Raw genomic sequence first — 14899 nt, 5'->3', positions numbered from 1 at the left:
GACCGACCCTTGGGGCACTCCACTTGATACCGGCTGACAACTAGACATGGAGCCATTGATCGCTACCCGTTCAGCCTGACGATCTAGCCAGCTTTCTATCCACCTTATTGTCCATTCATCCAGCCCATAATTCTTTAACTTGCTGGCAAGAATACTGTGGGAGACCGTGTCAAAAGCTTTGCTGAAGTCAAGGAATAACACGCCCACGGCTTTCCCCTCATCCACAGAGCCAGTTATCTCATCATAAGCCAGTTTTCTCGTCATATTTTTTTGCTCAGTCACCGAGTTTCGTGAGATCCCTTTATGACTGTTCGCAGTCTGCTTCAGACTTAACTTATTCACGCTGTGGCTGCACCTAGGTCCCCTGCCAGTCACTGCATGGGCCCTGCCCCATGGAGCTCACAGGCTGATCACCCATCCCTACAGTCGGGTTCACCCCACAGATCCACAGGCAGGATCAGGGCCAAAGTAGGGGGTCGGGAAGGGCAACAGCTCTCAGACAAAGGACCTGGTGCTGCAGACACTGAACCCCTGATCCCTTCACTCCGGTGAGAGTCCCACTGACGTCAGACACTGCTCAGGGGAATTATACACTGCCTCTCTGATCCCCACAACTGGCTCTCCCTTCCAGCCTCCCACACTCACCTTCGGTAAATTCAGCTTCCAAGGCGATGGCCCATACGACCTTCTGCTCCCCATCTCCTCACCCTCCCCTCAGTGTTCACCCAGCAGCCCTGGGTCAGCTCTCCCACTCTCCAAAAGGGCCATGCACAGGACATGGGTTCACCAGGCCCTGCTCTCTGAGCTCTCCGGTGCGGATTCCCCTTCTCCAGCTATCACCAGGTCTCTCTCAGCATCACCCATCAGCCACATCTCCCCATGTTTTATAATGAATAGTGTGTGTGCCTCAGTTTCCCCTATGAGCTGCACAGTTAACAAGGTGGGGGAAAAGATTAATTGCTCGGCAGAAATCCAGGTGTGACTGATGCCTCACTGTCTGGGGTCTGGGCCCCAAGCTGATGGGGGGTCCCAGAAGACAACTTCCCGGACATTTGACACCTAGCAACTAATGACCATGGAGGACCCATCCTCTGCAGGAAGCCAGCCAGCTGTGACCAGCTGGAAAACAAAGAGCTGAGGACAAGGCCAGGTGACAATGTTTGGCAGGAACAAGAACAAAAGTCTAAGGAGGGGCCCCTTCAGGCTAAGTATGGGCTGCTGGAGGGAGGAGAAGCTTCTGGACTGGGACAAAAGAGAAAGTTCTGGGTTCTGGATAGACTCAGATGGACTTGGCTGTAACTTTCCATTCTCTAACGGAAAGCCTGTTGAGAGTCTTTACAGGTTAAGTTTAGAGGACAGAGCAACAAGGGTGATGTCGTGGTGGGCATCTGCTATAGACCACCAGACCAGGAGGATGAGGTAGACGAGGCTTTCTTCGGACAACTAACAAGTTTCCAGATCACAGGCCCCGTTTCTAATGGGGGACTTCAATTACCCTGACTTCTGCTGGGAGAGCAATACAGCAATGCACAGACAATCCAGGAAGTTTTTGGAGAGTGTTGAGGACAACTTCCTGGTACAAGTGCTGGAGGAATCAACTAGGGGCCCTGCTCACCAACAAGGAAGAATTGGTAGGGGAAGTAGAAGTGGATGGCAACCTGAGCAGCAGTGACCATGAGATGGTTGAGTTCAGGATCCTGACAAAAGGAAGAAAAGAGAGCAGCAGAATACGGACCCTGGACTTGAGAAAAGCAGACTTTGACTCCCTCAGGAAACTGATGGGCAGGATCCCCTGGGAGGCTAATACGAGGGGGAAAGGAGTCCAGGAGAACTGGCTGTATTCTGAAGAAGACTTATTGAGGGAAGAGGAACAAACCATCCCGATGTGCAGAAAGAATGGCAAATATGGCAGGTGACCAGCTTGGCTTAACAGTGAAAATCTTTGGTGAGCTTAAATACAAAAAGGAAGCTTACAAGAAGTGGAAACGTGGACAGATGATTAGGGAGGAGTATAACAATACTTCTCAAGCATGCAGGGGTGTAATCAGGAAGGCCAAAGCACAACTGGAGTTACAGCTAGCAAGGGATGTGAAGGGAACAAGAAGGGCTTCTACAGGTATGTTAGCAACAAGAAGCTGGTCAGGGACCTTTACTGAATGGGGGAGGCAACCTAGTGACAGACGATGAGGAAAAAGCTGAAGTACTCAATGCTTTTTTTGCCTCGGTCTTCACAGACAAGGTCAGCCCCCAGACTGCTGCACTGGGCAGCACAGTGTGGGGAGGAGGTAAGCAGCCCTCAGTGGTGAAAAGAACAGGTTAAGGACTATTTTAAAAAGCTGGACATGCAAAAGTCCATGGAGCCGGATCTAATGCTGAGGGAGTTGGCTGATGTGATTGCAGAGCCATTGGCCATTATCTTTGAAAACTTGTGGTCATCGGGGGAGGTGCCAGATGATTGGAAAAAGGTAAATATAGTGCCCATCTTTAAGAAAGGGAAGGAGGAGAATACAGGGAACTACAGACTGGTCAGCCTCACCTCAGTCCTTGGAAAAATCATGGAGCAGATCCTCAAGGAATCCATTTTGAAGCACTTGGAGGAGAGGAAGGTGATCAGGAACAGTCAACATGGATTCACCAAGGGCAAGTCGTGCCTGACCAACCTGATTGCCTTCTATGATGAGAGAACTGGCTCTCTGGATATGGGGAAAGTGGTGCACCTGATCTATCTTGACTTTAGCAAAGCTTTTGATACGGTCTCCCACAGTAGTCTTGCCAGCAAGTTAAAAAATTATGGATTGGATGAATGGACTATGAGGTGGATAGGAACTGGCTAGATTGTCAGGCTCAATGGGCAGTGATCAATGGCTCGACGTCTAGCTGGCAGCCGGTATCAAGCAGAGTGCCCCAGGGGTCGGTCCTGGAGCTGGTTTTATTCAACATCTTCATTAATGATCTGGAGGATGGGATGGATTGCACCCTCAGGAAGTTTGTGGATGACACTAAACTAGGGGGAGAGGTAGATATGATGGATGATAGGGATAGGGTCCAGAGTGACCTAAACAAATTGGAGGATTGGGCCAAAAGAAATCTGATGAGGTTTAACAAGGACATGTGCTGAGTCCTGCACTTAGGACGGAAGTATCCCATGCACCGCTACAGGCTGGGGACTGACTAGCTAAGCAGCAGTTCTGCAGAAAAGGACCTGGGGATTACAGTGCATGAGAAGCTGGAGATAAGTCAGCCGTGTGCCCTTGTTGCCAAGAAGGCTAACGGTATATTGGGCTGCATTAGTAGAAGCATTGCCAGCAGATCGAGGGAAGAGATTATTCCCCTCTGTTCGGTACTGGTGAGGCCCCATCTGCAGTATTGCGGCCAGTTTTGGTCCCCCCCCCCCCGACTACAGAAAGGATGTGGACAAATTGGAAAGAGTCCGGTGGAGGGCAACAAAAATGACTAGGGGGCTAGGGCACATGACTTACAAGGAGAGGCTGAGGGAAATGGGCTTATTTAGTCTGCAGAAGAGTGAGGGTGGATTTGATAGCGGCCTTCAACTACCAGAAGGGGGGTTCCAAAGAGGATGGAGCTCGGCTGTTCTCAGTGGTGGCAGATGACAAAACAAGGAACAATGGTCCCAAGTTGCAGTGGGGGAGATCTAGGTTGGATATTAGGAAACAGTATTTTACTAGGAGGTTGGTGAAGCACTGGAATGGGTTACCTAGGGAGGTGGTGGAATGTCCTTCCTTAGAGATTTTTAAGGCCCACCTTGACAAAGCCCTGGCTGGGATGATTTAGTTGGGGATTGGTCCTGCTTTGAGCAGGGGGTTGGACTAGATGACCTCCTGAGGTCTCTTGCAACCCTAATCTTCTATGATTTGATGACCCCGTAGGGCCAGGCTGCACCGGGGCCTAACCCTGTTTAGGTCAAACCAAGCCTCTTATTGAGGTGACACAAGGGCACCAATAAGCGTTAAACCACTTCAAACAAACCCCAGACGCAACCCGCAGCCTCACCCAGCTCAGTACGGGCTGCTGAGTTCCCCAGGGTCTGAGCTGCTGCCTCCTGGGGAACAAGGAAGATTCAAGTCCACGCTAGGGAAAGCAGGATGTGCCTTCCCCTCTCCTCACCCCACCCTACTGGGATCATGTCAAGGTTCCTTCCCCACTCTGAACGCGAGGGTACAGATATGGGGACCTGCATGAAAACCTCCTAAGCTTACTTTTACCAGCTTAGGTTAAAACTTCCCCAAGGTACAAACTATTTTACCTTTTGCCCTTGGACTTTATGGCTGCCACCACCAAACGTCTAACCGCTATATTACTGGCAAAGAGTCCGTTTGGAAACGTCTTTCCCCCCAAAATCCTCCCCAAACCCTGCACCCCCTTTCCTGGGGAAGGTTTAATAAAAATCCTCACCAATTTGCATAGGTGAACACAGACCCAAACCCTTGGATCTTAAGAACAATGAAAAAGCATTCAGACTCTTAAAAGAAAAACTTTAATAGAAGAAAAAAAGAATCACCTCTGTAAAATCAGGATGGTAAATACCTTACAGGGTAATTAGATTCAAAACATAGAGAATCCCTCTAGGCAAAACCTTAAGTTACAAAAAGACACAAAAACAGGAATATCCATTCCATTCAGCACGGCTTATTTTCTCAGACATTTAAAGGAATCAGAATCTAACGCATCTCTAGCTAGATTACTTACTAGGTTCTAAGACTCCATTCCTGTTCTGGCCCGGGCAAAAGCATCACACAGACAGAGAGGCTTTGTTTCTCCCTCCCTCCCTCCCGCTTTTGAAAGTATCTTGTCTCCTCATTGGTCATGTGCCAGCAAGGTTATCCTAGCTTCTTAGAATCATAGAATATCAGGGTTGGAAGGGACATCAGGAGGTCATCTAGTCCAACCCCCTACTCAAAGCAGGACCAATCCCCAATTTTTCCCCAGATCCCTAAATGGCCCCCTCAAGGATTGAACTCACAACCCTGGGTTTAGCAGGCCAATGCTCAAACCACTGAGCTATCCCTCCCCCCCAACAGGTGAAAGAGTGTTTCTTCTGGCCAGGAGGGATTTTAAAGGTATTTACCCTTCCCTTTATATTTATGACAGATCCAGAAGCTCTTTATCCGGCAGTTACGTCCCAGGCAGACTGCGAAGAGCTACAAAACGATCTCACAAAACTGGGTGACTGGGCAACAAAATGGGAGGTGAAATTCAGTGTGGATAAATGCAAAGTGATGCACATTGGAAAACATAATCCTAACTATTCATATATAATGATGGGGTCTAAATTAGCTGTTACCACTCAAGAAAGAGATCTTGGAGTCATTGTGGAGCGTTCTCTGAAAACATCCACTCAATGTGCAGCGGCCGTCAAAAAAGAAAATAGAATGTTGGGAATCATCCAGAAAGGGATCAATAATATGACAGAAAATATCATATCACCTCTATATAAATCCATGTTACGTCTACATCTTGAATACTGCGTGCAGATGTGGTCGCCCCATCTCAAAAAAAGATACCTTGGAATTGGAAAAGGTTCAGAAAAGGGCAACAAAAATGACTAGGGGTATACAACGGCTTCCGTATGAGGAGAGATTAATAAGACTGGGACTTTTCAGCTTGGAAATGAGGTGACGAAGGGGGGAATATGATAGAGGTCTATAAAATCATGAGTGGAATAGAGAAAGTAAATAAGGAAGTGTTATTTACTCCTTCTCATAATACAAGAACAAGAAGCCACCAAATGAAATTAATAGGTAGCAGGTTTAAAACAAACACAAGAAAGTATTTTTTCATGCAACGCACTGTCAACCTCCGGAACTCCTTGCCAGAGGGTGTTGTGAAGGCCAAGACTATAAGGGGCTTCAAAAGGGAGCTAGATAGATTCATGGAAGATAGGTCCGTCAATGGCCATTAGCCAGGATGGGCAGGAATGGTGTCCCTAACCTGTTTGCCAGAAACTGGGATTGGGTGACAGGGCATGGATCACTTGAGGATAACCTGTCTGTTCATTCCCTTCGGGGAACCTGCCATTGGCCACTGTCGGAGGGCAGGATACTGGGCTGGATGAACCTTTGGTCTGACCCAGTACGGCCGTTCTTATGTTCTTACAGGAGATCCTAACAGCACAAACGCAGCAGCTGTTCCGTGCTCTGCAACGGGAGCTCACGCCCAAACGAAGACCTGACTAACGCACAGATCCAGGGGCTCCAAACTCTCCCCCTGCCCTGCGGCGCCAACACACCGCCAGAGAGAGAGAAGGGGCTGACATCTCCTCCCTGGGATGACACCTCCAATGACCTGCTTCCACAACAGATATGACCCGTTGCCATTGCGGATTGTGGGTGCAACTAGACTGGTGCTGACAACTTAGCCATAGGGAGCCAAGGACAAGCCGCACTCAGGAGTCCCAGGCCCTGGGGATAAACCCAGCAGGAAGACCCTTCTGGGAGCCATTAAAGGTCAAAGATCCAAGAAGCCCTTTCCCTTCACTTAATGCTGATGTCTGGGGGGGGGGGGGGGGGCGGTTAATTTACTCCCTCCACCAGTTATCAGCCTGCGCTCTGCACACAGGAATCCTGTCTGAAAACCCCACCCGGGGGGACCCGATGTCCCGATGTTATAGGGACAGTCCCGATTTGGGGGCTTTTTCTTATATAGGATCCTATTACCCCCCAACCCCAGTCCCAATTTTTCACACTTGCCCTCTGGTCACCCTAGCCCCACCCTGCCCTGAGAATGACCCGGCCTGGGCAGCGCCTGGCCCCGGGGATGCCCCGCAGCCCGGGAGCCGCACGGGGCCGCGAGGGGCTCGTCGGCGGGTGCAGCACCCATGGGTGCCGGTCCGAGCGGGGCCGCACCCCCCGGCTGGGGGCGGTCGGCGGGAGACGCCGGGGTCACCGCTCGGGTCAGGGGCGCTCCGCGCCCCACGGCACATTGTCCCCGCAGCCCCCGGCAGCGCCGGGCACAAGGGGGCCAGGACCCCCCCCCCCCGGTCACTATAGCAACGTCACTGATCCCTGTCAGCGACCGCTCAGTGCCGGGGGGGGCGCGGGGGGGGTCTCCCGACACCTCTGAACGCAGAGCCCAGAACTGCCCCCCCCGGCACCCAGCTCCCCCCACCCCCCCCGCACCGCCCCCCGACCCGGCTGCCCCCCGACCCCCAGCTCCCCCCGGCCCGGCTGCCCCCCAGCTCCCCCCCCCGCACCCCCCGGCCCGGGGGTCTCCCCCCGATGCTCACGGGATCGGGCCCCCGGCAGGGCTGCAGCCCCCAGCAGCGGCAGCAGGAGGCGCAGCGCCAGGGACATGCCCGGACCCCTCGCAGCGCGGCCGGACGCGGCCCCGGGACCCGAGAACGCTGCGGGGGGCGGAGCCAGCTCCTCCCGCGGCAGCCTCCGGCCTGCAGGGATTGGCTGGGGGGGAGCATCCCGCCAATAGCGACGCGGAGGCCTGGTGCCGTCACCGGTCGCTGGGCAGACCCGGGCGGGCGGCGAGGGGAAGCGAAAGTCTGAGCCGGGGGGGGAAACGGGGGATTTGGCGCCGCGGAGAACGTGGCCCCCGGGCTGCAGCGGATTCGCTCCGCCCGGCCCCGCCCCTCGCTCGCGGGGCCTCTGGCCTCACCGGAGTGTCCCGCTGGGGAGAGCCTGGGCGGCCCCGGCCCCGGGGACTACAACTCCCATGATGCCCCGGGGGGGGGAGGGGCCGGCTCAGCTGCGGGGGGCGCTCTCTGGGGAGGGGGGGCCCGGCTGCCGGGGGGGGCGCTGTCTGGGGGGGCTCAGATGTGGGGGGCGCTCTCTGGGGAGGGGGGGCCCGGCTGCGGGGGGGGCGCTGTCTGGGGGGGGCTCAGATGTGGGGGGCGCTGTCTGGGGGGAGGCCGGTTACTGGGGGGCGCTCTCTGGAGAGGGGGGGCCCGGCTGTGTGCGGGGGGCTCTGTCTGGGGGGGGCCCGGCTGCCGGGCTGCGGGGGGCCCTGTCTGGGGAGGGGGGGCCCGGCTGTGTGCGGGGGGTACTGTCTGGGGAGGGGGCCCAGCTGCGGAGGGGGCCCTGTCTGGGGAGGGGGGCCCGGCGGTGGGGGGTACTGTCTGGGGAGGGGGAGGCCCGGCTGCGGGGTGGGCGCTGTCTCGGGGGGGCCCAGTTGGGGGGGCGCTGTCTGGTGAGGGGGAGCCCAGATGTGGGGGGCACTGTCTGGGGGGAGGCCGGTTGCTGGGGGGGCACTCTCTGGGGAGGGGGGGGCCCAGTTGTGTGCGGGGGGCTCTGTCGGGTGAGGGGGGGCCCGGCTGTGTGGGGGACTCTCTCTGGGGAGGGGGGCCCAGCTGCGGGGGTGGGCCTTATCTGGGGAGGGGGCCCGGCTGGAGGGGGGCCCTGTCTGATGAGGGGGGGCCCGGCTGCGGGAGTGGCGGGGGGGTACTGTCTGGGGAGGGGGCCCAGCTGCGGGGGGGCTCTGTCTGGAGAGGGGGCCCGGCTGGAGGGGGGCCCTGTCTGGGGGGGGGCAGCTGTGGAGGGGCTCTGTCTGGTGAGGGGGGGCCCGGCTGCGGGGAGCGGCGGGGGGTACTGTCTGGGGAGGGGGGGTCCCGGCTGCGGGGGCCGCGGGGGAGTACTGTCTGGGGGAGGGGGGGCCCGGCTGCCGGGGGTGCTGTCTGGGAGGGGCCCGGCTGCCGGGGGGTGCTGTCTGGGAGGGGCCCGGTTGCGGGGGGGGGGCACTGTCTGGGGAGGGGGGGGCCTCGGCTGCCGGGGGTGCTGTCTGGGGGGGGGCCCGGTTGCGGGGGGGGGGCACTGTCTGGGTGTGGGGGGGGGCCCGGCTGCCGGGGGTGCTGTCTGGGGAAGGGGGGCCCCGGCTGCGTGGGGGGGGGGGGCGCTGTGTCTCTCCCAGGCCGTGCTGCAGGGTGACCCGCTGCCCGGACAGTGGTGGGACCGTCTCGGCTTTGGGGCATCGTCTCACATGGGCACCTATGGCCCCCCGGTCTCTCCCAGGCCCTGGCTGGTCCGGCCGCTGCTGCCAGGAAGCTGCCGGGGCCTGCGGGGCTTTGGTGGAGCAGGGAGCCCCGAGGCTGCGGGTGGCTTCCCGGGAGTCGGAGCAGAGACTGTTCCTGCTGCCTGCAGATCTGCGGGGGGCTCCGCGTCCTGTGCAGCGCCGAGCCCCGCCAGCCACACTGCGAGCAGCCGACCAGGAGAAGAGAGTGGCCACAGCTCACCACAGGCCCCACAAGGTGCCGCACCAACCCGACACTCCTTTACATTTGCCGTATCGGGGAAATTCACTGTATTGTCAGCATGGGCACCGACGGCCCTGCGAATAGTGTTTACCTCCTGTTTCCTGTAATTACTGTGTTGAATTGTGTGCGCCTGTGTGTTATTTCTTGGGAGCCTCCAAATATCTGGCAGGTAAGTGGGGGACTGGAACGCATGAGGAGAGGCTGAGGGAACTGGGGAAGAGAAGACTGAGGGGGATTTGAGCGCTGTTTTCAACTACCTGAAAGGGGGTTCCGAAGAGGATGGATCTAGACTGTTCTCAGTGGTAGAAGAGGACAGGACAAGGAGTAATGGTCTCAAGTTGCAGTGGGGGAGGTTTAGTTTGGATATTAGGAAAAACTTTTTCACGAGGAGGGTGGTGAAACACTGGAATGTGTTACCTAGGGAGGTGGTGGAATCTCCTTCCTTAGAAGTTTTTAAGGTCAGGCTTGACAAAGCCCTGGCTGGGATGATTTAATTGGGGATCGGTTCTGCTTTGAGCAGGGGGTTGGACTAGATGACCTCTTGAGGTCCCTTCCAATCCTGATATTCTATGATTCTACCCTGGTGTTAGAATTTCCCTCCTACGCTGCCCTGATGACCCTGCCAGGAAGGGGCACGGGGTGGAGGCACTGCCAAATAAATTCACATGGGAAGAAAATAAGGAAGTTGCACCCTGCTGAGCTGGAGGCAGGATACAGAAGAACCCAGGCCTGTCCATCAAGGCCTATACGGAGATTACCTCCTTTAGGGCTAACCTGGCGGAGGGGGGGCACTGTGATGCTGTGGAATGTGGGAGGTACTTCATCATATTGTTGATACCAGTATTATAAAATTGCGATGAATTGTGCGAGATATGCCATGTGAGGTATCTGTGAAAATGTTATGATTAGCTGTGACAAAGTGGGACTGTTCTTAATATTTCCCCTGAATCGTGTGGGGGTGCCTCAGTTTCTCCTATGCAGTTCTTAAGTATCTAGGTGGTGGGGTAAGGGCGTATGATCATTGCAGAGCCCTAGAGGGCAGGTGTGTGCAGGGATCTGGACACAGAGAATGGCCGACACCCTGTTTCCTGGCCACTGATGGCCTGGCCCTTCCCCCCTGCGAGGTGAGAGCTAAAGGGTTGGAGAACAAAGGAATCGGGTGACCTCCTGTCCCAGGAAAGGGACAAAGCCCAGAGGAGGAGGGGCTGGAGGGAGTTTCAGTTGGGGGTGGCTGGAGATATGGAGTGAAGTGCAGATGTGGTTGTCTGGCTCACTGCCCCCCCCAAAATGGACCCGGCTGAGGGGTCCTGTTCTCTGCACCTACAAGCTCTGTGTTAGACCATGTCCCTGTCGTCTAATAAACCTCTGTTTTACTGGCTGACTGGGAGTCACATCTGACTGTGAAGTTGGGGGGCAGGACCCTCTGGCTTCCCCAGGAGCCTGCATGGGCAGACTCGCTGTGGGAAGCGCAGGGAGGGGCAGAGGAGGCTGAATGCTCCGAGATCAGACCCAGGAAGGTGGAAGCTGTGTGAGCTGTGTGTCCTGAGGACAGGCTGCTCACAGAAAGGAGACTTCCCCAGAGTCCTGACTGGGGAGCAGTTCCAGAGCATCGCCCGGGGACTCCGTGACGTTAGCCAAGTATGATCATCTTATTGATACGTTTGTATCTCCTTTGTAGTGTGTGTTATAGATATGTAGGGTATATCTGTGTTTCCAAACTTGTGCTGGGTTTCTGGGTGACACCCCTACACAGACTGGCATCAGCACTGCCTGGCCGGTTCAATGGCCCATCGAGGATCATCATCTGTATAATGAACTCACTGAAAGGCCAGGGACTACACCTTCTGACTCAGCAGGACTTGTAGGGCCATGTCTATGGACAGGGGACTGTAAGGCTTTGTCTACACTCCCCAGCTTTTAGCGACACGGCTCTGTCACTAAAACTTTGGCAGTGTGAACTTTTTTTGTTGGCACTGTTGGCGACAAAAAATTTCCACCCCCTATGAGCGGGTTTGCATTGTCGACAGGACTGGGCTCGTGCTGACAAGGTGACATTCACACTGCTGCTTGCTGTGACAAAACTTTTGTCTTTCACAGGGGGGCTTTTTTAAGCACCAGGGAACAACAAAAGTTTTGTCGTTCACTTGGCAGCGTAGACAAGCCCTAAGGCCTTTCCATGCCTGTGTTCTGTAAGTTTGTGTTTGAGACACAGGAAGCACAAGCCACCTGGAAAAGGAACAGAAAGGGTAGCTGCATCATCTCCATTTTGTCATCATTCCTGCTCCTTATCTCTGGAGTGACTTTTCTACAAGCCGAAGCTCTGAAAAAAGGACTGAATGACCCATCCAAGCTGAGGATCTGTTCCAGAGGGATTTTCAAGTCAGCGAACTCACCAATACTGCTAAGAGCTTGATATACGGACCTTGAAGTTTCTGTATGTATCGGAGTGCTTTATCGTTTAACAACCCTCTTCTTTTTTCCTTATAATAAACCCTTCGTTTTAGACACTCAAGGATTGCCTGGCAGCGTGGCATTCTGCGTAAAATCCAACCTAATATTGAGCTGGCACGGGGCTGACCCTTTGGGGTCAGCAGAATATTCTGTATAGCGAGCAGAGTTTTTAAATAACTTTTCACTTTACTGGCCCTAGGTGCTGATTGGGAGCCAGACAACTGAAACAAAATGTGATTTCTTTTTTCAGCTTCTCGATTACCAGTATGGGGGATGAGAAGCACAGTTTATGACTGGTTGGTGAGTGTCATAAATATAAAGGGAAGGGTAAACCCCTTTAAAATCCCTCCTGGTCAGAGGAAAAATCCTCTCACCTGTAAAGGGTTAAGAAGCTAAAGGTAACCTCACTGGCACGTGACCAAAATGACTAATGAGGAGACAAGATACTTTCAAAAGCTGGCGGGAGGGAGAAACAAAGGGTCTGGGTCTGTCTGTGTGATGCTTTTGCCGGGGACAGAACAGGAATGGAGTCTTAGAACTTTTAGTAAGTAATCTAGCTAGGTAGGTGTTAGATTATGATTTCTTTAAATGGCTGAGAAAAGAGCTGTGCTGAATAGAATGACTATTCCTGTCTGTGTGTCTTTTTTGTAACTTAAGGTTTTGCGTAGAGCAATTCTCTATGTTTGAATCTAATTACCCTGTAAGGTATCTACCATCCTGATTTTACAGAGGTGATTCCTTTTTACTTCTATTAAAAGTCTTCTTGTAAGAAAACTGAATGCTTTTTCATTGTTCTAAGGTCCAAGGGTTCTGCTAAACCTTCTGCTGTGTGACGTGTTGCGTGTGTCGTGTGACGTGTTGTGTGTGTGACTTGTGTGTCGTTTTGTGTGTGTGAGACGTGTTTGTGCATGTTGTGGTCCATGTTGAGTGTGTGTGTGCCATGTTGTATGCCGTGTTGTGTGCATGTGATGGTGTGTGCCTTTTTGTGTGCATGTTGTGTGTGTCGGTGTCATGTGTTGTGTGAGATTTTTGAGTCTCGTGTCATATGCCATTTTGTGTGTCTTGTGTTGTGTTGTCTGTGTGTGTGTCGTGTTGTGTGTGGGTGTGTGATATTTTGTGAGCGATGTTTTGTGCATCGTGTTGTGTGTGTGTGTCACGTGTGCCGTTTTGTGTGTCACGTGAGGTATTGTGTGTCGTTTTGTGTGAGGGTGTCGGTGTCATGTGTGATTTCTGTGTCGCCTGCTGTTTTGTGCCTCGTCTCGTGTGTGTGTGTCTTTGTCAGTGTCCTGTGTTGTGTGTGTGTGAGAGACGTGTTTCTGTATGTGTGACGTGTTCTCTCTGGGTGTGTCAGTGTTGTCTGTCGTGTTTTGTGTGTGTGATGTTTTGTGTGTGATGTGTGTGTTGTCTTGGGTGGCCACACAGGGTAATGCACAAAGCATTCCCCTCATGGAGGAAGAGTGACACAACGTGGCCACTCAGGAGTAACACACAAACAATCCCCCCGCCCCCCCCCCCCCCCCCCGAGCAACAGTGATGTGTGTGGCCAATTCAGGTCATGCACAAACCATTTCCCTCATGGAGCAACAGTGACCCCGGGTGGCCCCTCAGGGTACTGCACAAACCATTTCCATCATGGAGCAACAGTGACACCAGGTGGCCAATTCAGATAATGCACAAACCATTTCCCACACAGAGCAACAGTGACAGGGGGTGGCCACTGCTACGAATTATACCTGACAGGTCACGCACACAAGCTGCTGCGAATTCTACCCGATGGGTCCCGCACAGTTCGAGTCTAGGCTGAGGCACACGAACGAAGTCCACAACGGCAGGGTTCCCAGAAATACTAAGTTTATTACGCTCGAGCTTGGTGCCCCCCTGCTCATCGGGGGGAACCCCGCAGGCAGGTTATACAGAGATTATAGACCTTTTAGCAAGGCACGTTGCCCTCGTGCATCGGAAACCTTAGCCAATAGACAAACCCTTCCCTTATCTACCACCTATCCCGGCTAGGTACATTCCCCGTGCTAAACCGTGACTTCAGCTACATTACATGGTCCTAAAGCAATGCACCAGGAACTTTTCTTATCAGGATGGGAGGCCCACAGCAAGGCCAGGAGGCAGGGAGTTAGGAACAGACAAAGAACAGAAACCGGGAGATAAAACAGGCTGGAGACAAGGGCAGGGGGCGGAGGATTTTCACAGGAATGCAGTATCTAAGAAACACTCCTCCTGGTGCATGATGTGCTTGCTTTTAGACAATGGTGGGCCCCAAACCAAAATGGAGTCACACATGCTAACTTTTCCTTCACACCCCTCAGGGTAATGCACCAACAATTTCCCTCGTGGAGCAACAGTGACACCGGGTGGCTAGTCCAGGTATTGCACAAATCATTTCCCTCCTGGCCCAACAGTGACAGTGGGTGGCCAATTCAGGTCATGCTCAAATCATTTCCCTCACAGAGCAAGAGTGACACCGGGCGGCGCCTTGGAGTAATACACAAATCATTGCCTCCCGGAGCACCCCTTGCACAAACTGAGTTTAATAATAATAATAATAATAATAAACAACAAATAGTTTCACTATCAAAGGCAGATTTTCAGTGATTATAAGGGATAGCAAACAGAAGAAGGCAGATTACTAAGCAAATACAAATACACACACATACTAAGCCGAAGATCTTAAAGAGACTGGATTCAAGAAGTAATTTCCCATCCTAAATGTCTTTTGGCAACTTGAAGAGTTTCTGTACTTTAGACCTCCCGTTGTTTCTCTTTACAGACTAGACTCCTGTCTTAGTCTGGACTTCCCCCTTCTCATCTCCTTTGTCTCTTCAGGTACTTTCAGCAGCCTTTCTACTGCCCTGCATGATTTTCGTCCACTCCGACTTCTCCATGGCTCCCGAGACCTCACCTGTGGGAATGCACACCTACCCGTGTCCTACAAAGGGAGACGGCACCAGGAGAGCAGAGGAGAGAGAGCGAGTTGGCGAACACACGAGAAGACGGCGAGTGCGGACGAGGAACTGGAAGCGCCGACCTGGCAGCCGGGTCTGCAGCGGGCAGAGAGCGGAGGCCTGGTTCCGCCTCCTTGGAAAGAGGCCCAAGCGGCTCAGGCCCCTCCTGCCGCGTTCCCCTCCGGCGAGAGCTCCGGCACCATTCCTGGCCAGAGCCGCTGCGAGAGCCGAGCCGGAGCCCTCGCTCCCCAGCGCTCGACGGGGGCTGGGAATCTCG

General features: G+C 54.1%; 2 protein-coding genes across 3 annotated transcripts in view; one reads left to right on the top strand and one right to left on the bottom strand.

The window, feature by feature from the left end:
• The window catches only part of LOC144263813 (major histocompatibility complex class I-related protein 1-like), a 44719-nt gene extending 37342 nt beyond the window's left edge, over window positions 1–7377 (bottom strand). For both annotated transcript variants that reach the window (XM_077814799.1, XM_077814800.1), the window contains exon 1: window positions 7244–7377. In XM_077814799.1, coding sequence (XP_077670925.1) covers window positions 7244–7310 — 67 coding nt within the window. In that variant the 5' untranslated portion in view covers window positions 7311–7377. The remainder of the gene's footprint in view (window positions 1–7243) is intronic.
• Window positions 1–14899, top strand: part of LOC144263816 (class I histocompatibility antigen, F10 alpha chain-like) — a 1122758-nt gene that overhangs the window by 241220 nt on the left and 866639 nt on the right. The gene's annotated exons all lie outside the window — the stretch shown is intronic.

The sequence above is a fragment of the Eretmochelys imbricata genome, chromosome 4 (assembly GCF_965152235.1).
Source record: "Eretmochelys imbricata isolate rEreImb1 chromosome 4, rEreImb1.hap1, whole genome shotgun sequence".
NCBI lineage: Eukaryota > Metazoa > Chordata > Testudines > Cheloniidae > Eretmochelys > Eretmochelys imbricata.
Note: the sequence above shows the minus strand (reverse complement) of the source record. Positions and strands in the feature narration are given on the sequence as shown.